This window comes from Rhinatrema bivittatum, chromosome 9, assembly GCF_901001135.1.
Source record: "Rhinatrema bivittatum chromosome 9, aRhiBiv1.1, whole genome shotgun sequence".
Classification (NCBI taxonomy): Eukaryota; Metazoa; Chordata; class Amphibia; order Gymnophiona; family Rhinatrematidae; genus Rhinatrema; species Rhinatrema bivittatum.
The window spans coordinates 113382668-113408498 of record NC_042623.1 but is presented as its reverse complement, the minus strand read 5'-3'; the positions used below and the strand labels follow the sequence as shown (position 1 = coordinate 113408498).

General features: G+C 45.4%; 1 protein-coding gene across 1 annotated transcript in view; it reads left to right on the top strand.

Annotated features, from left to right (window-relative positions):
* Window positions 1-25831, top strand: part of SLC38A1 (solute carrier family 38 member 1) — a 141019-nt gene that overhangs the window by 37277 nt on the left and 77911 nt on the right. Inside the window, exons 2-4 of the mRNA XM_029616920.1 lie at window positions 7256-7458; window positions 12647-12722; window positions 22263-22378. Coding sequence (XP_029472780.1) covers window positions 7340-7458; window positions 12647-12722; window positions 22263-22378 — 311 coding nt within the window. The 5' untranslated portion in view covers window positions 7256-7339. The remainder of the gene's footprint in view (window positions 1-7255; window positions 7459-12646; window positions 12723-22262; window positions 22379-25831) is intronic.

The following is a 25831-nucleotide window of genomic DNA, read 5'->3' as shown; positions in this document are numbered from 1 at the left end:
AAACATGCAACCCCTAGTTACAAACACCTGTGACACATACACCCTCACAATCACACCTGCTACTTACACACAGCCATGCCCTCCAAGAAAACACACATCCTTCCCCAGATATACCTCCAAATTGCACATATTCCTATATCACCCCACATACATACACACCACTCCCATATGTGCACAGTCACACATCCTTTCCACACATAACCCCACATACACCCATACTCTCCATCCCCCTCCCCTCCCCAAAACATATCTCCACCACCACCCCTTCCACACCCAAACACACCTCTGCTACAAATCTATGTTGGAAAGTTTTCTAGAAGCCATACCTCTACATGCTTTTTTTACTTGTTTCTCATCGTCTGACTGATAGTCATGGGGTTAGCAGTCACTGAACTGTGCTGCCAGTCAGAGGAGCCGAGCACATTTATAAACCCAGAAAACATTTTCAAGCTAGTTGCTGGGACTTTTTTGCTGTGGCTGTGTTCTTTATTGCAAAGCTCTAGTGGTATCTGGTAGCTCCCCACCGATAGATCATAAGTGCAGTTCCCTGACTCTCTTTCCCCCAATACTCAATCTCCCCCACCTTCTCTTGAAGCTTGCAGTGCAATTGAACCAGGTGGCACTGGAACGCCACTGCTGTTCTCACAAGATTGTGCATACAGGGAAGGAGTTCAGGCACCACACAGCTCAAACTCAATAAGAGCAGCATAGCACCAAAAGAAAACAGAGCAATTGTTCCAGAGGCTGCTCAGGCAGCAAACCTCCTGGCATGCTGAAGCTGGATTAACAAATTTGGGGGAGAGCTGGTTTGGAGGGGGCTGGGAGTGTTTTCAGGATGATTTGGGGGGGGGGGGTTTGAAACAGGATGGGATGGGAAAGTGTGTATACCTAGGGATGAGAATGTGTGGGGCAAGAGAGCTCTTTTTTGAGGGGGAAAGTATGTTGGGGGGGGGGCTATTTGGGGAGATGAACTGAAAGAGAAAGTCTAGGGGAGCAAACTTCATTTTAGTTGCATGTGTTATGCTGATGCACCCAAGCAACTGGGTTGGCTGCTTCCCCATTGCCCAGTTCACTAGCTGCTTTGTCCGGTGATGGTCCTGACTCTTCCTTTGAAGATTTTTTGCCAGAGTGGCCCCCGCTTGGAAAAATAGGGAAGACACTACTTTTTGATAATTGTGCTGGGGGAGAGAGGTGTCTGTTGGGAAGGGATGGGATTAGGGGAGAGAGGTGATTATTTATGCTCGGGAAGAGTTTTGGTGAGGGAGAGAGATGATTGTGCTGGGGAGGAGGTGGGGTCTGCACAGTCTTATTTGCCCTGAGCCCCGTGCCTCCCTTGGGTCAGCCCTGTGCATAACCACTGTTCTTTCCCATGTACCTCCCAACTAAGCCTTTGAAAATGTAACCTTTAAATGTTGGAGCTATATACCCAAAACAGAATACTTTAGTATCAAATGGTGGTTTTTCTGATAAATTGGGTCAAGCTACCCTTTCTACAATCTGTCCAGTCAAATCACGCCCAGAAAAATAGGAACCTGGTGCCACCTAACAAAGGCCCCTTAGTGATTCCTATGACATACTTGAATTATTTATTTAGTACCAGGCATATTTTTCAGTAGTCTCTACTGGTGCAAAGCCAAACTTGATGAAAAGCAAGCTGTGTATAGTGCTTTTCACAAATTACATCAGGAAATGTTTGTAGAATTAGAATCTTGTTCTTTCTGTATCCCAGAATGTGTGAAGTAATGGAGAATACAGCTTAGTTTTTCTAGCCAGGTTGACTCTAGGGCATATAAAGTTAAAAAAAAAAAACCCAACACTTAATTTGGCTAGTAATTAACGAAGTCTGACATGAAGGACACAGCGGAAATGAATCATGCTGTGCTGTTGCATGATTTTATTTCAAAGGCTATGAAACAGCCCTTCTATATACTAGCTTGTGCCATTAAATTTAGTCTTTCTGGTGCTCTTTGTAATGTTTTACACAGGATAGATGTACAACCCATTTAGAATTATAAATACAAGCTGTTGTCAAGTTAATAGTGGTTAGCAACCATAATGACCATCATTAAAAGTAAAGCGACAATGATCAGGAAGAGACAGCAGAGATAATAGTGAACCTAAAGTCGTTTGCCAGTACCTGCTGTGACATGTTTTACCCCGATCAGTACTTGTTGGCTTTTATCATACTAACAAGTAGAGTTCGGAAGAATTATCCCATTTCTTATTAAAATGTTAAGTCTCTTTTGTAAACCGAGCTCCCTTAGCTGGTCCTAAACAGTGAACATAAGGTTATTGCGTGCTGAGTCCGACCAAAGGTCCATTGAGCCCAGCTTCCTGTCTCCAACAGTGGTCAATCCAAGTCATGAGTACCCAGCAGATCATTTCGTGTTGCTCACCTCAAGGGTTAAGAGGGGGTTTACCAAAGTCTACCTGCTTTATGGACTTTTCTTCCAGGAACTTGACCTTTTAAACCCAGCTATGCTAAATACCTTGACAACATCCTCTGACAACAAATTCCACAGTTTGATTGTGAGTGAAAAAATACTTTCTCCAAATTATTTTAGATCTGCTACCTGTTAGTTTAATGGAATGTCCCTAGTGTTAGTGCTGTTTGAAAGGGTAAATCCCTCTATTTACCTGTTCCACCCCACTCATGCTTTTATAAACCTCTGTCACCTCTTTTCCATGCTGAAGAGCCCTAACCTCTCTCTTTTTTTTTTTTTTTCCATAAAGGGGCCTTTTCATCAGATATACAATTTTTTTGGTTGTTGCCCTTTTCTGTTTCTTTACTAGTTCCATAAGAATATGAAAAATGCTGTGCTGCGTCAGACTAAGGTTCATCAAGTCCAGTAACCTGCCTCCAACACTGCCCAGTGTAGGTAGCACATATCCGGCAAATCCATTAAGTAGACCCATTTTCTGTTACTTGCTCCCAGGGATAGCAATAGCTTTCTTTAGTCTACATGGCTAATAATATTTTATGGCCTTTTCCTCCAGAAACTTGTCCAAACCTCTTTTAAATTCCGTTATGCTAAATGCTTTGACCACATCCTCAGGCAACAGATTCTACAGTTTGATTGTGTGCTGAATAAAAAAAAAAAATGTTTACAATTTGTTTTAAATCTGCTGGTGGTTAGTTTCAAGGAGTGTTCCTTTGTTTTAGTTTTATCTGTAAGGGTAAATACCCTTCCACCCCACACAAGATTTTATAAATTTCTATCATGTCCCCTCTCAGCTATCTCTTTTCCAAGCTAAAGAGACTTAACCTGCGTAGCCGGATAACTTGTCCCATATATTCAGTGGGATAAACGTCCAGCTGAATATACTTTGCTAAAGTTATAGGGCTGGAGAAGGTACAGAGAACGGCAGCCAAAATGATAAAGGGGATGGAACAGCTCCCCTATGAGGAAAGGCTGAAGAGGTTGGGGCTGTTCAGCTTGGAGAAGAGACGGTTGAGGGGGGGATATGATAAGAGGTCTTTAAGATCATGAGAGGTCTTGAAGGAGTAGATGTGAATCGGTTATTTACACTTTCAAATAATAGGAGGACTAGGGGGCACTCCATGAAGTTAGCAAGTAGCACATTTAAGACTAATCGGAGAAAATTCTTTTTCACTCAATGCACAATAAAGCTCTGGAATTTGTTGCCAGAGGATGTGGTTAGTGCAGTTAGTATAACTGGGTTCAAAAAAGGTTTGGATAAGTTTTTGGAGGAGAAGTCCATTAACTGCTATTAATCAAGTTTATATAGGAAATAGCCACTGCTATTAATTGCATCAGTAGCATGGGATCTTCTTAGTGTTTGGGTAATTGCCAGGTTCTTGTGGCCTGGTTTGGCCTCTGTTGAAAACAGGATGCTGGGCTTGATAGACCCTTGGTCTGACCCAGCATGGCAATTTCTTATGTTCTTATGTTAACCTGTAGCCAGATGATAACTTAAGGGCTATGTTTCAGTATACCCAGGGTTGGAAGTTATCCAGCCTCATGAGAGGATATCCGGATATCTTCAAAAGATACACAAGTAGGTAGCACTGTTTTTTAAATAAAGGACTAAAGATGTGAAACAGCCTGTGGCCCAATCCTCTCCTTCCCCCACAGAATTTCATATGGCCCTGTCGGGCTGTGCAGGCCCCTCCCCCCCCCCCCATTCCATGTTAAGAAAAACCAAAATCAGGCTGTCCCTCCCCAGTCCCTATGTGTGTCGCTGCCCCCAGACCCCACCCCCCTTCCCCAATTCCCCCCAAACACTTTAGAATCCTCTGCCAAGAGTAACATTTCCCCATTTCTGGTGCTTCCCTTCTGGACGCGTAAGGCACCTCGTAGCTTGCAATACAGCATTTACTCTCTGTTTCCTGACTTTTAACCCGTTATCAATCCACAAAAGGACATCGCCTCCTATCTCATCACTTTTTAAATTCCTGAGAAGTCTCTCATGAGGGACTTTGTCAAATGCCTTCTGAAACTCCAGATACACCATATTGACCGGCTCACCTGTAGCCACATGTTTACTAAAACCTTTTAAAAAATCTAGTAAATGATAGCTTGTACTATTTTGCCTGCCACTGATGTCTGGTTCACCACTCTATAGTTTCCTGGATCACTCTGGAGCTCTTTTTTTTTTTTTTTCTTTTTAACTCTCTACTTGGGAATTTCTGGGAGGGAATAGATTGGGGGGGAGGGAGCTTAGGGAAGGGATAGGTAGGTGAGAGGTTGGGATAAGGGGAGACATTGGACTATTCTATTCTATTGTATAAACATTTTTTCGATAGTCTTAGATTCCATTGGTTACAAGTACTTGGCTGGGGGTAGCAGGAACCAACCACATTCCCTGTGGTTTTATGTTCAGTGTTCTATGGCTTCCAAGAAATGTAAATATTTGGCAGTGATATTCTGTTCTTCAATAAATAGATTTAAGCATAAAACTGCCTTTACATTGGGCGTCCTCCAGTCTTCAGGTATTGTGGCTGATTTTAATGATAGGTTATAGATTTTTAGTAACAAGTCTGCAATTTCGTATTTGAGTTGTTTCGGAACTCTGGAGTGAATATCAACTCACCAGGACTGGGCAATATTCACAAATATGAAATTGGACACCTGTTACTAGTAATCTGTAACCTGTCGTTAAAAACAGCCACAATACCCAAAGACTGGAGGGTGGTCGATGTAACAGAAACTTTTAAAAAAATGCTCCACTGAGCCTGATATTGGTGTCAGGCACAATGGAAGAAGCTATTCTTAAGAAAACAAAATACTGGCCATATGGTTAGACATGGCTGAATGGGAAAGAGCCAACATGGATAACTGTCCAAATGAAAGCTTACTATAGCTACAAGTTCTACTTGAAATTAACAGGCTTAATGCCTTGGCATTGGCAAGAAGTCAAATTTTTAAAATTTCATATCTCAGGATAAGGGTGCGGTACAGCGCCAAGCAGTGCCAGCAGTAGATAAATTCTACCAAATAATTTCCATTTGGGTTTATGACCTTGGTTTTAGATGAAGTTAAGCCTAAGTGAAATATTTTATATTGTAGTTCCACAAGGCTGCTAAACTAGGCCAGTGTTTCTCAAGTTTGTGTGATCTACGTATTGCATTATATTAATACTCATATACTGCCATTATTCCAATAGGGACCGAAAGTGGTTTACATCATGAAGTTAGAATTGACAATCCAGAAGAGCCTAATGAATCCCAAAGATTACAATGCAAGCCAAACAGGAAAACACAAATATTAATCATCCAACAAGCAGTCCTGCAAGTGTCTTCCACTTGAATGCTCTGAGACTTGCTGTCCATTGAAGACTATAACAATGGTCTACTTTACTTTACATAGTACAATCTTTATTATTAAGTGGCTCCTGAGCAAACATACCTGTGAAACATCATCAGCTGCTGTTGGGCTTCATCTAATTAATTTAGTATAAGACTGGCTGTCTAATGATTTTATTTGTGTTTGAAAAAACTCTTTAAAAAAAAATTTGCCTTTTAATTCCCTGACTGGCTTGTTGATGCCTTGGGGAACAGATTTATAAAGAAGTGCTTGACACTTGCAGAACTGTTTGGAAGATTTTGATTTGTGTTTCCTTGTTCGGTTCGAGTTACACACAAAGTACAATTCAGTATAATAAAATCCAAATCAGTAAGTCAAATGATATGTAAAAAAACAGTCAAACACCATCTCTCCTCTCATTAGGGGACTGCCAGGCCACATCATATAACTAAAACAATATAAGCTATCCTTCTCAACCCCAGCAAAAGCCCCATAACATCCATAATAATCCTACCAACTAGAGCCAAACTCCAAATCAACCCCCTAGCTCCCAGCTTGGTTATCAGTTATTCTAGTAAGGTATGACACCCTTAGTTTGTCTCTTTGGGAGGATCCAAGCCCGCCAGTGGCTAGACTTGAGAGTCTAGGAGAGCAAGCTAGATGGGGAAAAAAAAGCCCCACTGCGGTACTGCTTTCTCCTTCCTTGTTACAGCTGTTTCACCACCTTGTTTCATGAAACAGAGGAGGAGAGGACATACATACATCTATTAAATAAATAAATAAATATTAACATACTCCATGCAATAGGGGATATCCTGATTATCTTTTGTGGGGAATCCAATGTTTATATCTACAGCTGTGCCACCTCCACTTAGGACTCTCCAAGGAGATGATCCTTTCCCCCTCTGACTAATTCAGCCACTTCTTTTGAGTTCATGTTTCTCAGGATTGGTAGAGGAAAACCTCTTAAAATGTGACTGCAAGAGTATTTCTCAGCATGTTTTAATTTCTTGCCATGCTTTTCCGTTATGGACTATGAGTTTCTGATGGCTGAGGAGCAAGGACAAGGAAATACCGGTAGTTTCTTGAGTTATTACAGATGCACAGGGGGAACTGCCAAAGGGCCCAGACCTTAGTGGGAATATCAAAGTAAAAAAAAAAAAAAGAGGGAAGAAATCCCCCAAATGTTTTTGGAATGGGGAAGGAAAGACATTTTTAATGAGCTTTTTTTTTTCCGATATGGCTCTGCTCTGCTGCATTAAAGAAAGATGCTGAAAGAAGGAAAGAGGAGGGGGATTAGACACAAATTACTAATTAGGATATTGTTTTTAAATCTCAGTGGTAAACAGATTTTTGGATTTGATTTCTGGACTAAAGTGTTCCCATCTTTCATCTTTTTTTTTTTTTTTGGGCCATTCATGGGAGTTTGGTGAAAATCCTACATGCAGGATTCCATTCAATATATGTCTTTTATGTCTTTATTATAGGTTAATCAAGGTTTCACGGTGGCTAAACGTGGGGATATCAGAGCACTAACCTTGGACTTGTGTGAGCACTTAAACTTGTCAACGATGCATTTCAAAAGCGGACTAGAATTAACGGAAGTGCAGAACATGAACACGCCCGAGGACGACAATATCAGCAACGACTCCAACGATTTGATAGAGGTAGATAGCAGCCAGATCAGCAGGTGGGTACTTTTCTGCTGTCTGCTTGCCTAGTGGAGATGGCGGCGATGTCATTTGCTTTCAGCAGGCCAAATAATTTGCAGCCAAGTCGCACTTTATTCAAAAGATGTACTATCGATTTCATATGTTATCTGCGGATATTGACTGCAAGGGCAAATAAAGCAACGAGCAACATATTAACCCTTCATGTGCTTAAGGTGATCTTTGTTGGGTAAGTAAAGAGGCAGTTCTAAAACAAAGGTGTTTGGGTATGAAATAGGGCAGAAAGCATTTTAGTTGGGACTATTCTGAAACAGATTGCACCCTTATGCTTTAGGCTAGAGCAGGGGTGGGCAATTCCAGTCCTCGAGGGCCACAAACCTGTCGAGGTTTTAGGATATCCTAATGAATATGCATGACATAGATTTGCATGCAACTGAGGCAGAGTGCATGCAAATCTCTCTCATGCATATTCATTTGGGATATCCTGAAAACCAGACTGGTTTGTGGCCCTCGAGGACCGGAACTGCCCACCCCTGGGCTAGAGGAATTGATAAATTCCATCAGGGCTTGATTGTGGAGGAGTGGCCTAGAAAGCAGTTCCACCACTTCTTTTCAGGCCTAAGAGGCAGAGCAGCAGCCGTGTGCTGCTCCAGCCCCTCCCCTTCAGGCAGCCTGCAGGAAAGGGAAGAGGAGGGGAAAACCCGGAAGAGGCAAAGCAAACAGCCTCCCTGCCCCCTAATTCAGCTCATTTATTATTCTATAGGGATCAGGAGGAGAGAGGCTGCTACTGAAGCAGAAACTACAAAAAAAAAAAAAAGAGACCCGAAAAGGGTTTGAGTTGGCACGAGTTTGAAGCTTATTTGCAGTGTTGTCGCTCATCAAAGCTTCAATCCTGGCCTTGATAATTGGCACTTCAACTCACAGGTTTCCAACCTGTGCTAATGCAACCCCTTTTAGTGTCTGTTATCCAGAGTATAATTACTGGTGGAATAACCTAGAATGGCATTCTGCCACCCTTTTTTTTTTTTTTTTTCTTTTCTGGGAGCCAAGGAAGCGAAGTAGAGCCAGTAGTGTAAATTAGTTCTGGTCGCCCCGCAGAAACGGAGTAGAGATGGCAGTATAAATCAATTCCAATTCCTCTGCAGAAATGGGAGCACAGCTGGTGGCCCTCAGGCCCCAGAGGAAGCATTTTATGGCCCTCAGGCCCCAGAGGAAGCAAAGCAGAATGATTTTTGCGCAATTTCCTGGTACAGTTGAGGAGGCCTTGAGAGAGATAATGGCCATGGTCAAAGAGAAATGAGGTGAATGTTTCTCAGCCCCACTGCTTCTGTCACTACTGCATGTGTCTCCTTCCTGGCCAAGTTGCTGCTTACCATGCTCACTTACCAGGCTTCTCCATCTCTACTGCCGGAGGAAGGGGCAAGAAAGTCAGTGAGACACTGGTGGAGGAGGCGGGAGAGTGAATGAAGGGATCAGAGGAAAGCAGCATGAGGGTGGGAGAGGGCAAGAGTGAATGAAAAGATGTGGAAGGTGGGGAGAGTGAGAAGGTGCTAAAAAGAATGACTGAGTGGATTGCTGGAGCTGTGGGTTGGGTGGAGATCAAAGTTGAGGGGTGTAAGTGAAGGTATTGGAGGACTGTGAGGTATAAGTGAGATAAGAATGGGGTGGGGGAGGCAGTCTGTGAGTGAAGCAGGGGAAAGTGAATGAGGGGGAGAAAGGGATAGAAGAGTGTGTAGTGGAGGGAGAGAGTGAGTGAGTGAAGAGAGCGCATGGTGCTGCTCCCTTACTTCCCTGAGAAGGCAAAGAGCAGGGTGCACTTTGAATTCCATGATCTCTCCTGCCCTATCTGAGGAGGCTGAAGAGAGCAAGTAATGCATGCTTACCCCTAGGCAGAGGATAGCCAGCTAATTCTGGCTCAGAGAAGATGCTTGTACCTTACTGCCAAGGAGGGAGAGAAGGAGAGTTGCTGGAGAGGATAACTTTCCAGGAAGGAGGAATCGGTGACCTTCAGGGAGGGATGTAGGGGGTGCTTAAGAACCATCGTGGTTTAGGAGTGAGACTTGGAGGCCGACGGACCTCTGGAGGAACAATGGAGGGGTCCCTTGGCATGGAGAGCCAGGATCAGCAGGACAGGGAGGAGGAGGAGGAGGGTAGAGAGAGAGAGGGCCCCATTCTCTCTACTGTCCTCCTCCTTGCCTTAGTAACTCTGCAGCTGCCAATAGTGTTTAACCTCCAGCAATCATTCAGCTGCCAATGCTTACTTACCACTGGTGGGTGAAGAATTGCTGAGGGGGGGGGGGTTTGAGTACTGCTGGGGGTTGGGGATGAAGGATCACTGGGATGCAGTGGCATACTAAAGGGGGGTGCGGACCACCCCGGGTGCCAGCCGGGAGGTTGGCGGCCGCAAACGGAACCCATTCTGCTCGCGGTAGAAGAAGAGGGAGGCCTCCGGGCTGTGAGCAGTGGAATCACTGGGCGGCTACCTAGAGTGCCAAGGGTCTGGATCCAGCAACTGTATAGCCTTTTCTTTATCCCATCCCCCGCGGCCCGGAAGCGCAGGTAGTGGGTCCGCGAGGGTGGGAAGAAGGAAAGGTCATGCAGTCACGGCCTGAAGCAGGAGGAAGAGCTATAGTGCTGCTCCCCACCACAGATGTAGGAAGTAGAGCCGCACCAGCCCACTTGCCACCTCAGGAAAAATGAAGTCCACATCTGTCACAGGGACTGAAGGAGGAAGCTGCTGCTGTGCTTCTGACAGGGAGCGGGCAAGGAAGTGACAGTGTCTGTGTGTGAGAGCATATGTGTGTGTGTCTGTGTATGGGAGTGAGTGCATGTATGTGAGGGAGGGAGCTGTATGAAGGGGTGTGTATGTGAGAGAGAGAGAAATGGAGGGAGCCTATGTGAGGAAGAGGGGAACCAGAGACACCGGGGGTGGGGTGTAGACGGAGAAGTGAGGGAGGGAGAATTGAATCTGGGGGGGAGGGGGGCGGCTTGCCAAAGGAATTATCTGCCCCGGGTGCCAAATACTTTAGGTACGCCACTGCTGGGATGAGGAGAAAGTGTGAAGAGTGTTTTGCATATGTGTATAAAAAAGAAAACAAAAAAGAGCGAAGAAATCCCACAGAAAATATCACTTAAAAAACGGAAAACCATGTGAGTACTTAGAATAGTTGCCCACTTATTTAATCAAAAAATTAATTAATTTGTTTTTTTTGTGCTATATTTTAATTAAATTACATTTTTTATAAAGAATGAACCGCATCAGCAAGCCAGGCAGCTTATCTCCTATGGCTACAGAGATCGCTCGGTCTTTTCAATCATTTGCTGTAAATTCTATATGCGGTCCATCTTTTGAACCAGATCAAATTAAATAGGCTCTATGTAGATATGCGTTTAAAAACGCAATTGATGGATATTCAGTTCAAGACACGTTGAAATTCCAAGGTCTCAGCAGAAATTAAATATGTGTATGTGTAATGTGTATGTCTCCTCACTCACCCTGCCCTGGCCTTGCTCCTCCCACTCTCCCTGCACAGTGGTTTCCAACTAGGGTGACTTTATAGCTCCATGTCAAGGGGGACAGATTGAGTTGGTTCTGGTTTTATCCCATTTGCAAGTGTAGAGGTGTAATTCTGATTTCCCAGTTGATTTTTCTAAGTAAACCAGAACTACATCTCCATACATGCAATGGGATAAAACCAGGACTAACTCAGCTTGTCTACCCTTGATATGAAGCTATATGGTTCTTATCTCTAATCTCAAAAAAGAAGAGTAAGGCCAATATTACTGTGTATTTAGCAGCTGACCTACCAAATTCTGTGCATACTTACGAGAAATAGGGATCTATGTAGTAAGCTGTATTACAACTGGCACAGTAACATAACTTATCTGTAGGTTTAATGTTGGCATTACTTTGGCCTTTAATGCCTGCCATATAAAGTAATGAGATGCAGAGCGCAGCAGCCTTGCCATGACTGTGTTAGAGGGTATGGCCACGGTAACACTGCCATGTCTTTCAACTTTGGTTTCCCTTCAATAATCCAACCCAAAGTGAAAGGGAGGGATACTGCAGGAACCGTCGTCCCCTTCCTATGAACAGGATTTCTAGGCCCTCACTGGAACCTATTCCCCATTCCGTGAAACAGAGCAGGCCTCCACCTCCTCTACTCGCGCGCGCACCTCTTTTGAAACAGAACAAGTTATTTTCCTCTGAGCTCATCCACCACTCCACAAAACAGAACTGGTATTCTGGGCCTTCCTCCAAACTCTCCCCCACCCCCTCACCCAATTTACCCTGGAAAACAGCTTCTGAATCTGTGCTGACAGGAGGAGATGATTTTCTTCCTGCCAGCAGCAATGCCACAATCAAAATGGGGGGGGGGGGGGGGGGGTATGCAGAAGCCTTTTTTTGTTTTGGGGAGGTGGAGAGGTTCAGGGGTTTGGGCAGTTAGGGCCTGGAGACCTTAAATTGAGTTAGAGAGAGGAGGGGACTGGTGGCACACATTAACATAGGCCTTTTCTGCCTTAAGTGGGCTGCATTAACCCTCATTGGCATTAACACTAGCCAGTACATCTAACATTAATACCTAATTAGGATATAATATGTTATGCTCCATTTGCCTGCACATTATTATTATTGTCAGTGAACTGGTGTTAACCTTAAAATGCATATTAACAACTTAGCACATGGGTTCTAGCGTTAACCAACTAGCAGCATTAATGCTAAAGCCCATTAGTGCATAGGCTCCTTAATGACCACTTTGTGCAGCTATATTGCCTGTCTATAAGCATTGTCCCAGCAAAGCTGTCAAGAGAGAGACTCCATTCAATTTTTGCACAAACTTTGTATAGGGAATTGCTAGAAAGCTGGTCACAAGTGCATTAGGTTATAGTTCACTTAAAGCACATAGCCTGCAACTTGTTTGCTGGCTGTCATTTTTACATATTTAACTCTGTCACTACTATTTTATCCATTATGAGCAAATTTTGATTATGTGTGCGTAAATCAATCATCTACAGTCTTTTTTTTTTTTTTTTAAATAAAAAATGTTTTTTGGTTTTTTTTTTTGCTGGTTGCCTATTTCCCAGCTGTTAATTCTACCACGTGCAACATAATGTTTTTTTCTAAAGAATATATCATTTTGCATCTCTCCTGCAAATTTGTCTTGTCCTGGGTGAAGCTGGGTGAAGTTTTTTCTCATTTCTTTCCAGCAAATTTATTGCTGATCGTGAGAGCCGGAGAAGCCTTACCAACAGTCACCTTGAAAAAAGGAAATGTGATGATTATGTAAGTGTCTCCATGTCTATGAGTAAAATGACATTTCACACAAGTAGTCGCTTTTGGGAGCATAAAACAATACATGCATTATTTTGCTAATTTCTTTATATAGGTTTATTTTTTTGTAGCAGGTCCCTGAATTAATGATAGCTTGAGTATATAGTGTGGCAATATAATCCAAAATGTTCACCTTTTGTTGCCTTATAATCTTGAAGTAAAATGTGAAGAGTGTTTGTTCCTTATATCCACACATCCTTTCACACAGCTGCTAAGTGAAAAACATATCCCAGAATTCCTTAGAAAATGAAGAAATGAAAACATGGACTAATTTGGTTGGATAATTCAGTCTCCCCTTGTACTTCTCTACCAACCCTAAGTACTTAGTCCTCAATATTCAAACCTAAATGTTTAGGTAACTTACAGGTCGATACTGTAAGACCGCGGGAGAGCGGACGAACGCCCGCTCTCCCGGCGCGCGCACCGGCCCCTCGCCGGTGCGGGCGATTCAGTATTTAAATGAGGTGACGCGGGAAAAACGGGGAAAAGGAGGCGCTAGGGACACTAGCGCGTCCCTAGCGCCTCCTTTTTGTCAGGAGCGGCGGCTGTCAGCGGGTTTGACAGCCGACGCTCAATTTTGCCGGCGTCGGTTCTCGAGCCCGCTGACAGCCACTGGCTCGGAAACCGGACGCCGGCAAAATTGAGCGTCCGGTTTTCGGCCCGACAGCCGCGGGCCGAATTCAAATTTTATTTATTTATTTTTTTTACTTTTGGGGACCTCCGACTTAATATCGCCTTGATATTAAGTCGGAGGGTGCACAGAAAAGCAGTTTTTACTGCTTTTCTGTGCACTTTCCTGGCGCCGGAAGAAATTAGCGCCTACCTTTGGGTCGGCGCTAATTTCTTAGAGTAAAATGTGCGGCTTTGCTGCACATTTTACTTACTGAATCGCGCGCGCATACCTAATAGGGCCATCAACATGCATTTGCATGTTGAGGGCGCTATTAGGTGCCGCGGGTGGGCCGCGTGTTTTCCTCCCCTTACTGAATAAGGGGTAAGGGAAAACACGCGTCCAGAGCAGGCTGACAGTGCGCTCCGACGGAGCACACTTTACTGTATCGACCTGTTAGCCAGATAAGATTTACCCAGCTAAATTACATTGGATATTCAGCATCACTGTTATGCTGCTGAATATTCCTATAGAAATTATTTAGCCAGATAAGTCATATCCAGCTAAGTTAGACCTGCTCTATGGCTGGTTTAACTTCTCTGGTTAATTTAATTGGATAAATCCAAATAGCAGTTCTTATCTGGCTAAGTAAACTAGAAATGTAGTGCTACCCTGAAAAGCTCATTGCCCATCCATAAGATATCCGGCTATTTACTTAGCTGCCTAAGTACTTAGCCAACTAAATGGCAATTGCTGAACGTAACCAGATATTCTGTGGTCTCCACTAAGCCAGATAAGTCTCCACTAAGCCAGATAAGTCTCCACTAACCCACCTAAGTAGTGCTGAATATCTGCCTCTTTAAACCATGGAGTAACTAATCACCTTCAAAAGCGCATCTTATGTGAACTGGCCCTACCTGTGTTAAATTTTAAATAATTCACATAATGACAGGATAAATTATGCAGTTCCAGTTGGTTCTTTCTACTGGGTAGTGCATTTCAAAGCAAAGACCCAACCATAAGCATTAAGGAGTTGCCTAAATGACTCCGGGTCAAAATTCTGGAAAAGCACAGATCTGAGAATGGGCCAAGATGATTATTAAGAATTGGAAGGTATATGGTAACACCAAGATCCTGCCTAGATTAGGCTAGCCTTCCAAAGTGGATGACCAAGCAAGAAGGAGATTGATCAAGGAGGCACCCAAGAGGCCAATGACAACTTTGAAAGAACTACATGCTTCCATGACCAAGATTGGTTAAATTGTGCATGTAACAGCCCTATCCCAAGAACTCCACAAATCTGGCCTGTACTGCAGGGTAGCAAGAAGGAAGCCATTCAAGAAAGCCCACCTTGAAACCTGTTTGAAGTATGCACAGAAATATTCAGGAGATACTGTGGCAAAACGTTTCGTAGTCTGACAAAACTAAAATAGAATCTTTTGGCCTGAATACAAAATGTTACATTTGGTAACAACCCAACACTTCACATCACCTAGAGAACATCATCCCTATTGGGAAGCATGGTGGTGACAGTATCACATTATGGGTATGTTTCTCATCGACATGGAGTGGGGCACTTGTCAGGATAGAAGGGACAAGGAATGGAATAAAGTACAGAAAAATCCTTAAAAATCTGCTGCCTTCTGCAAGAAAGCTAAAACTGCAACAGAAGTTCACCTTTCAGTATTAAAATGGCCTGAAGCACATAGCCAGATCTATACTGAAGTAGCTAAAGGAACTAGGAGGTGACAAAGGGTAGTGATACATGGAGCTCACTATGAAGAAAGTGGCATTACTAGCAGTGTACTACAGAGATCGGTTCTTTGCAACATTTTTGTAGGCAATGTTACAAAAGGAATATCGGGAAAGATTTGTCTTTTTACAAATCTTACCAAAATCTGCAAGAAGATAGATACCCAGTAAGGTGTGGAAAACATGAGGGGGGGGAATCTAGAAAAGCTTGAGAAATGGTCTAGGGTCTGGCAGCTAAGATTTAATGCAAATAAAATGTAGAGTTGTGCATTTGGACTGCAAAAACCAAAGGTAGCAGTATAGTAACTCAAAGCTGTCAGCTGTCATCTGCGGGTGAACGCATTTTCGCATGGAGACCTTGTGCTTGGTGATAATGGTCGTGTAGTCAGGAGAGTTTCTGATCTTTTTGGACCTGTCCGAGGCGTATTTTCACATTTCCATTTGACTAGAGCATCAACGTTTTCTGCGACTTGCAGTTCTGGGACACCATTATTGTTATGGTTGGTGTGTATGTGGACCCTTGGCCTGAGGTGCAAGTTGACACTGCCTGTAGGGAGGAGCCCCACAGGTCCGCACTGTCAGGAGGCGAGGAGATGGAGAAGCAGGAAGCTCTAAGCACAGCGGGGGATGGACCCCCAGGAACTTGGAGGTGACCTCCGTAGGGTAGCAGGCTATAGGCGGCACCTGACGAGGCAGGAGAGAGAGGGCACCAGACAGCCTACAGTTCAGTGGGCGCAGAGATGGCATACTGAAGATTCTCTGTTAGGATGGCCCCGCAGGCCAGGGCTGTGGCGTAGTGGGCATAGACAGGAGTGTGAAGGCCAGCCCATACGGCGGGAGGCCCTAGCCCGATTCCAGCAGCTCCAAAAGGCAGGTACTCAGAGATCAAAGGAGAGCCAGCTAGGTAGTAAGGAAGCGGCCCGTGGAGCGGGACAGCTGGCAGTGATAGTAATTCCTAGAAACGACCCCGAGGAGCGGGGAGGCCCAAGATAGACTCTGATAAGCGCAGCCCGTGGAGCGGGAGAGCATGGACAGTCTGTGAATGACACAGGCACAATTTGAGGAGCGGGAAGGCCAGCCGAGGATGCATGGGTCACTGCAATAGTTCCAAGGGAGACCCAGGTGGTAGAAGCAATAGCCAGGTAGAACCCAAGAGGCGCAGAGCCAACCTGAGGAGCGGGGTAGGCCAGGGGAGCGAGTCTCCGACAGAGCACACACTGACCCCCGAGGAGCGGGTGCCAGACAGGGTTCAAGCAGGTAAGAGCGGCGTCTAAGGAACCGGAAGCAGGTATAGGACTCGTACAGAACTTGTTGCCAAGTCAGCTGGCTGGGGGCGCCGATGTGGTTTAAATACAGGAGTCCAATGACATCATCAAGTGGGGACACCCCCAAGGTTCCCGCCACGGCAGCCTCAAAGGCAGGACTTGTGATGCACGCGCGCCTGCCTAGGAGGGCCTAACATCGGAGGGAGAGATGATGGCGTCTTTGTCTCCGCGCGGAGGCCTGAGGAACGCGGCGATGCAGGCAGGCCCATGCACCAAGCAGACCCGGGGAAGGCAGAAGTGTAGAGCAAGCAGTGAGTACTCGCGGTCGCAGCCGTCTGTGACTGACAGACATAACAGTTTTCAGTTTCAGGCACTGCCTTTGGTCTGGCCACCGCTCCCAGGACTTTTTCCAAGGTAATGGTAGTAGCTGTGGCAGAATTAAGAGAGGATGGGATCCTAATACACCCATATTTGGACGACTGGCTGATTTGAGCCAAGTCTCTGGAAGAGGAGGAGAAAGCCATTACCTGCTATTAATCAAGTTGACTTAGAAAATAGCAATTGCTATTACTGGCAGCAGTAACATGGAATATACTTAGTTTTTGGGTACTTGCCAGGTGCTTGAAGCCTGGATTGGCCACTGTTGGAAATAGGATGCTGGGCTTGATGGACCCTTGGTCTGACCCAGTATGGCAATTTCTTATGCTCTTAAGAGAGCTGCTTGGTGACCCGAAAGGTGATCTCCCTGTTGCAGGAGCTTGGCTGGGTGGTGAATCTGGCCAAGAGCAGTCTCCAATCTGCTCATTCGTTGGAATACCGCGGGGTTCGGTTTGACACGAAGCAGGACAAGGTTTTCCTGCTGGAATCTCGTATTTAGAAGTTGATGGCACAGCTACGTCTGTTGATGAACACTCTACGCCCTACTATATGGTCCTACATGCAGGTACTTGGTTTAATATATCATATACTTGGATTTCAGCAAAGCTTTTGATACGGTTCCGCACAGGAGACTGGTGAATAAAACGAGAAGCTTGGGAGTGAGTGCCGATGTGGTGACCTGGATTGCAAATTGGTTGACGGACAGAAGACAATGTGTGATGGTAAATGGAACCTTCTCTGAGGAGAGAGCGGTTATAAGTGGTGTACCGCAAGGATCGGTGTTGGGACCAGTCCTGTTCAATATCTTTGTGAGCGACATTGCGGACGGGATTGAAGGTAAGGTTTGTCTTTTTGCGGATGACACTAAGATCTGCAACAGAGTGGACACGCCGGAAGGAGTGGAGAGAATGAGACTGGATCTAAGGAAACTGGAAGAGTGGTCGAAGACATGGCAGCTGAGATTCAATGCAAAGTCATGCATATGGGGAGTGGAAATCCGAATGAAATGTATTCGATGGGGGGGGGGGAAGGCTGATGTGCACGGAGCAGGAGAGGGACCTTGGGGTGATAGTATCTAATGATATGAAGTCTGCGAAACAATGCGACAAGGCGATAGCAAAAGCCAGAAGAATGCTGGGCTGCATAGAGAGAGGAATATCGAGTAAGAAAAGGGAAGTGATTATTCCCCTGTACAGGTCCTTGGTGAGGCCTCACCTGGAGTACTGTGTTCAGTTCTGGAGACCGTATCTTCAAAAAGACAAAGACAAGATGGAAGCGGTACAGAGAAGGGCGACCAGGAAGGTGGAGGATCTTCATCGGATGACGTACGAGGAGAGATTGAAGAATCTAAATATGTACACCCTGGAGGAGAGGAGGAGCAGAGGTGATATGATACAGACTTTCAGATACTTGAAAGGTTTTAATGATCCAAAGACAACGACAAACCTTTTCCGTAGGAAGAAAATCAGCAGAACCAGGGGTCACGATTTGAAGCTCCAGGGAGGAAGATTCAGAACCAATGTCAGGAAGTATTTCTTCAAGGAGAGGGTGGTGGATGCCTGGAATGCCCTTCCGGAGGAAGTGGTGAAGACCAGAACTGTGAGGGACTTCAAAGGGGCGTGGGATAAACACTGTGGATCCATAAAGTCAAGAGACTGCCAATGTAGAGTGGGTGGCTCACCAGAACGATGGCTAGTGCCCGGAGACAATACCCTTATTAAATAAACATACAGATGCTTACTGTGACTCCAACATCGCTCTAAGCTTCAACGGCAAGAGGAAATGTGGAAAAAAGGATTTGCTATCACAAAGAGGGGAGTAGCTGGCTTGTTACGGCGGTTACCACCCCAAACCAAATAAGCCTAATACTTCACTTTCCAAGCATATACAGCATAGTTCTCTGCTTCAACGGCAGGGGAGAAGAAAAGAGGGTTCGCACTCACAAAGCGGGGAGTAGCTGGCTTATTACGGCGGTTACTACCCCAAACCAAATGTGCCTGATACTTCGCTTTCGATGCATATCCAGCATGGCTCTCTGCTTCATGGCATGGGAGAGGCTGATACATCAAGCATTTCCAGCATAGCTCTCTGCTTCAACAGCAGGGGAATAAGAAAAGCTGAGGCTTCACGCATATCCAGAATAGTTTCAACTGCAGGGGAGAAGAAAAAAAAAAAAAAAAAAAGGATTCGCACTCACAAAGCAGGGAGTAGCTGGCTTGTTACGGCGGTTACTACCCTAAACCAAAAGGGCCTGATACTTCACTTTCAATGCATAACCAGCATGGCTCTCCGCTTCAACGGCAGGAGAGAAGAAAAACAACCAATAGGGGCTGTATGACATAGTCTGGGTAAAGGGAATAAACATGGGTGTAGCTTGCTTATTGCAGCAGTTACTACCCCTACTACCCCTAACTAATCAAGCTAGGTATTTCACTTGGATGCAGCTCCATCACTGCTCTCTACATTAATGGTGGGGGTGGAAGGGAAATAGAACCAAGAGTTAAGAGAAAATGATAAGTATGAGAGAAAAAAATGTGTGAAGCTTGCTGGGCAGACTAGATGGGCCATTTGGTCTTCTTCTGCCGTCATTTCTATGTTTCTATGTTTCTATGTAATAGCAGCAACCGAGGAAGTGGTACTGTGGATGAGAGCGCATATGCATCCTCTTTAGCGCTCCCTGTTGTCTCCGTGGAACCCACAATCTCTGGACTATTCAATTCAGCTCCACCTGCCGATGGAGGTCTCCTCCCGACTGCAGTAGTGGCTACAACCGAATCATCTAAGGAAGGGAATTTCCCTAGCACCACCGGACTGGCTAATACTGACAACAGATGCGAGCATCCATGGTTGGGAAGCTCACTGTCAGGAGCTGACAGTGCAAGGGCGCTGGGATGCAGAAGTGTCTCTCTGGAACATCAATTGTTTGGAAGCCAGGGCAGTCCAGCTGGCACGTTTGTAGTTCGGCGACAGGCTGCAGGGTCAAGCGGTCCGGATAATATCCTACAACGCAACAACTGTGGCTTATATAAATTGGCAGGGAGGAACCAAGAGCCACCAAGTGTCACAGGAAATAGATCAACTAATGGAATGGACCGAACTACATCTCCAGATCTCAGCTTCACATATAGCAGGAAAAGACAATAGAGCATACTTCCTTAGCATGGAGAGTCTAGACCCAGGAGAATGGGCGCTATCAAACGAGGCATTTCAGTTGATTCTGGATTGCTGGGATCTCCCGTTTCTTGACCTGCTGGTAACTTCTCACAATTCAAAAGTTCTGTGATTCTTCAGTCACAGGAGCGATCCAAAGTTGTTGGGAATAGATGCCTTGATGCGGGAGTGGCTGGAAGACAAGTTACTCTGGATTGCTCCAGATTGGCTCAGGAGATGTGGTATGCTGATCTGCAGCAACTCCTGGCGGAATTGCCCCTTTAACTTCTGGTGCACAGGGATCTGTTGCGGCAAGGTCCTGTTCATCATGAAGATCCGACTTCATTTTGCCTTAAGGTATGGCCCTTGAAAGGGCTCACTTGCTGAAACGTGGATACTGTGCAGCAGTGATTTCCATCTTGCTAAGAGCTAGAAAGTTCTCCACTTCCTTGGCCTATGTGCAGGTTTGGTGAGTGTTTGAGGCCTGGTGTGAGGATTGAGGTCCTTTTTCTTGTTCAGTCAAGAATGTGGCTATTTTGGAATTTTTGCAGGATGGCTTGAATAAAGTCTTGGCCCTTTGTTCCTTAAAGGTACAAATACCGGCTCTCGCCTGTTTCAGAGATCAAGTGAATGGTGTTTTCTTGTTGGCTCATCCTGATGGGGCCTGTTTCTTGAAAGGAGTGAAACATCATTGTCCTCTTTTGCGGTTTCCAGTGCCCTTACGGAGTCTTAATTTGGTATTTGATTTCTTAGTAGGTCCTACGTTTAGACCAATGCGTGACCTTACCTTGCGGTTACTGACCTTTAAAATGATGTTTCTTGTGGCAGTTTGTTTTGCTCTTAGGGTTTCCAAACTGCAGGCCTTGTCTTGCTGGGAGCCATTCCTCCAGGTGACTCCAGGGGCGGTACAGCTGCGTACTGTTCCCTCTTTTCTTCCAAAGGTGGTCACTGACTTTCGTTTGAATCAGTACATCTCCCTGCCTTATCTGGACAGAGAGAGAGATGTAGAGGAGTATCTTCTGTTGTGACCCTTAGATGTCAAGAAACATATTGTCCAGTATCTGGAAGTTACTAAGCCTTTATGGAAGATGGATCGCCTGTTTGTCCTTCATAGCAGTACTAGGCAGGGAGAACTGGCCTCACGGGCTACCAAAGTTTGCTGGATTAAGGAGGTAATTACGTTGATGCTGGGAAGCTGTTACCTAGTCAGGTCAGGGCTCATTCCACTAGGGCTCAGGCAGTGTCATGTGCGGAAGTGAAATTGTTGTCTCCCGTCGACATTTGCCAAGCTGCGACGTGGTCTTCGTTTACAAACGTTTTTCCAGGTATTATCGTCTGGATGTGCAAGTCTGGGAAGATGCAGCCTTTGCACATGTGGTTTTGACTGGACCAAGGGCAGTCTCCCACCCTTTTCGGGAGTAGCTTAGGTACATCCCACTTGTTCTGGATTCATCTGACTAGGCCCTAAGAAATGAGAACTTACTACTTACCTGATGATTTCTTTTTCTTTAGGACAATCAGATGAATCCAGCTTCCCTCCCTTGGTTGCTAAATGGTTGTATAAATGGCTATGTGTTACAGGGATTATTGGTAAGTGTTAGTGCAGTCCCTAGACTAATGTCAATACATTCTTTTCTGAGCTCAGTGTTGGCTGAGTTGAAATGGTTATCTGTTTAATCAAGTTTTGCTAGTCTGTCCACAGTTGCTTTTGAAGAGAATACTGGCAGGCTGGGGTCACTGCAAGGTTATATATACTGTAACGTCAGTTTGCTTCGTCTCCATCTGTTGGTAGAGGTGCATAACCTACTTGTTCTGGATTCATCTGACTGTCCCAAAGAAATTGAAATTATCAGGTAAGTAGTAATTTCTCATTTATTTAAAAAATATATAAGGGGCTCTTTGATTCTGATTAATTGTTCCCCAATAAAACATTTTGGGTCCTGAAAGATGTAGAATATGGTGTGCTGATAAGTGGGGAAAAAAACAATTAAATTCATACGCATCTGATGCATTGACCCAACAAAATGTGAAAAATGTTCAAGAGGATCTAGACTTTCAAAAGCCACTCCAGCAGTATTACATCCCTAAGCATGCAAATATTTTGTATTCTTTGAATGTTCAAATACACAAAATATTGACAGACTTGGAATAATAAAGTTCAGAAGCATTTGTCATTTCCAAAGAAGACTTTTTGGTTTTCCAACTTTTCTTGTTTTAGTTCTGGTGAAGCAAATGATCTTACTTTGGTTTCTCTGTACCAAGTAACTTTTCTAACTAGAAGTATAAGTGGATTTTAGGGGTTAACATTTGGTTTGCTTTTATTTACATTTTCCATAGATTCCAGGAACAACCTCTTTGGGTATGTCGGTCTTTAACCTGAGCAATGCCATCATGGGCAGTGGGATTCTTGGTCTTGCCTATGCCTTGGCTAATACTGGAATCTTCCTCTTTGTGTAAGTATCCACAGTAATGCCATTATCCACATTATGGTGGTAGAAAAGGTGACAAACTGAAACAATGGCTGTATAAACTAGTTACAGTACATTTCAAGGCTTCTGCAATATTACAGTGTAAACCTAGAAGTGCCAGTCATTAAATTTCTGGCTGACTTCTTACTGTGCAGGGGCTGAATTATGGCCATATTTTCTCCTGTTCATCAGAAAAGTAAATCACCTCTTGTTGGACGGTTAATTTAATTCCAGCCCTTGTATTCTGCACATTACAAACCTCGCTGTTTTCTCAAAGCCGATTACAAAGATAGCATAACATTGTTGTACATCAATATCTATAATCTGCAAATAGACTTCTCTGAGGACAAGCAGGATGGTAGTGGGGTCCCTTTTCAATCTCTTCTTTTTCACAGAGATGTAAGCCTCGCAGTGTGATTGAGCTCACTTTGGCTGTTTTTGTTTTTTTTTTGCCTTGTGGAAAAGTTTTTGCTTTTCGCCTTTTGTTTTTTTTCTTTCAATCTGTCGCCGGGACCCTCTCTGTGCCCGCCCGTAGTGTCCCTAGTCAGGGTTTTCAGTGTTTCAGGTAAGTTTGCTTTTGCGGTCGATTCCCCCCATGTTGGCGGTGCCTGTCGCCATCGATTTTTTTAATTTGCTTGCCCCTTTTGTTTTGCCCCATCATGGCCACGTCCCATTTTCACCGATACTCCCAGTGCCCGAGGACCATGTCTGTCACTGATCCTCATGAGGTGTGTATCCTCTGCCTGGGGGGATTTCATGACGTCTGGGATTGCCGTTTGTGCACCCAGTTGACCTTGAAGGGATGTCTGCTTCGAATCGATAAGATGTATCAGCTCTTCGGGTCAAGAAAGTCCAAGCTGGCGACATCGGCATTAAAGGACCTTACAGCCGCACCGATAGACACTACACCATTGACATCGGCTGGATCATTGATTTTGTTGATGTCACCGATGGATAGGGGCACCGAAGACCGACCATTGTCTCTCCTCTGGGCAGAGGACACAGGGTTTGTCATCTTCGACCTCTGCACCGGGGAAAGAACGGGCCAAGCATCGAGGGAATCCTAAGAAACATTGGCATGTGTCCCTGTCAATGTATGGCAAGGGGATACACCAGCTTCTGTTGCAATGCCCCCGAAGTGACTCCATGACAAGGAGAGTCCATCCTCTAATGATGCTAGGGATCCACTATGATCTCCACCAGTCTTGGTGCTAGTTGCCGATCCCCCTCGTGGGTTTCAAGAAGATCTAGCCACCCCTCCTTCCTGCCAGTCGATGTTGGCATTGGCAACTTTTGAGGAGGAGCTGGAGTGCAGAGTCCAACTAGCGGTGGAGCAGGTGCTGCAGGACTTCGGTCCTGAGACACTGACTGCACCGGGGATGCTGTCCATCCTCGTACTGCATCTGGAGAAGCTCAGTGTGCTAATCAGTGTGTTACCAACCCGGCTGGCATAGGCTCCCGGGATAGCATCAGTGCCTGGCGGGCCACAGAGGTCTCCCCCCTACTGATATGGTGGTCATTGCCAGTTTCTCTGAGAAGGAAGTTCCACCAAGACAGACAGACACAGAGGCCTGTAGCCCCTGTCCAGTTCGGTCAGTGCCTGCATGTTTGGACATAGGCCAAGCACCTAGGGCTTCATCCTCTGTAGCATACAGTAAGGATGAGGATCCTTATGACCCCTGAGATATGATCCGTTGGAGGACTCTGATGGTCTCCCATCAGACCCTTCTCCTCCAGATGAACAAAAGAAGTCTCTGCTTGAGGACTTTACCTTCTCAGGGTTTGTGAGGGTGATGGCTGAAGCCATCCCTTTTCAACTTTTGACAGAGGAGGATCCTAGGCACAAAATGCTTGAGATCCTCCAGTTTGAGGAACCTTCTAATGAGATTGTGGTGGTCCCAGTACACGAGATCCTTAAATTGCTGCTGAGGATATGGGAACACCCCCTCACATTGCCTCCCGTTAACAAGAGGGCGGACAGGGTTTACCTCGTCCAGAAGGCTGCCGGATTCGATAAGCACCAGCTGCTTCAACTGTCGGTGGTGGTAGAATCCACTCTCAAGAGGGCCAAGTGCTCTCGGACCATTTCCTCGGTGCCCCGGGGGAAGAACCACAGAGTGATGGACACTCTTGGGAGGAAGGTGTTTCAAGATGCCATGCTTATTGCTTGCATTGCTGCCTATGAGCTCTACATGAGACAGTACTCACAGGACATCTGGAAGCAGGTGCAGGAGGTGGCTGAGCAGCTGCTTCAACAGCAGCAAGACACACTCATGTTGCTGGTGTAAAAGGGTCTGGAGTGTGGAAAACCTGAGGTCCAAGCAACCTACGATATTTTAGAGATGGCATCAAGAGTCTCTGCAGTGGCAATCGATGCCTGCAGAATGGCACAGCTGCAGGCCTTGGATCTCCAACCGGAGGTACAGGAAAGACTCGCTGACGTACCATGTACTGGAGAGAATCTCTTCGGAGATAGGGTGAGGGATGCTTTGGTTGTGGGATTCTACTCCAGGCTGTTTTCAAAGAGAACAGGAGGACTCTGTCCCATCCTAGACCTAAGGGTCTTGAACAAGTTTCTAAGAAAAGAAAAGTTCAAGATGGTTTCCCTGGGCACCTTGATCCCCCTTTTACAGAAAAGGGACTGGCTATGCTCCCTCGACCTAAAGGATCCACTCTCACATTGAGATCCACACTCACATTGAGATCTTCCCCAGTCACAGGAAGTATCTCCAATTTGTGGTGGGAACACAGCACTTCTAGTACCGGGTGTTGCCGTTCGGGCTCGCATCCGCTCCACGGGTCTTCGCAAAATGCCTGGCCGTAGTGTCAGTGCACCTCCACAGACTGGGAGTGCATGTCTTCCCATATCAGGATGATTGGCTGGTCAAGAGCCCTTCTCAGACAGGGACCATCAGGTCCATGCACGTGACCATTCGGATGTTGGAGTCACTAGGGTTCGTTCTCAACTACTCAAAGTCCCATCTCAGCTTGTCGCCTCAGTTGGACTTCATAGGAGCCCTGCTATATACATGGCTATATACATGCTATATACATGGCTCAGACGCTCAGACCAAGGTCTTTCTGCCTCATCAGAGGGCCATTGCCAAGGCAACCATTGTGGCAGAGATTCAAGAGACTGCAGATATTGGCCTGCCACATGTTGAGGCTGTTGGGTCATATGGCTGCAACCGACCATGTTTTACACATAGGCAGAGCCCAGTGGAATCTGAGGTCACAGTGGCACCAGGCCACTCCAAGCCTCCAGGATTGCATCCGAGTCACCCCATCTCTCTGGGACTCATTGTCCTGGTGGTGGGTACTTTCCAATCTAGAATAGGGGATCTCGTTTTGGAGTCTTTCCACTCAAATTGTTCTAACCCCAGATGTATCTACCCTGGGTGGGGAGCCCATGTAGATGGGCTCAGTACCCTAGGGTCT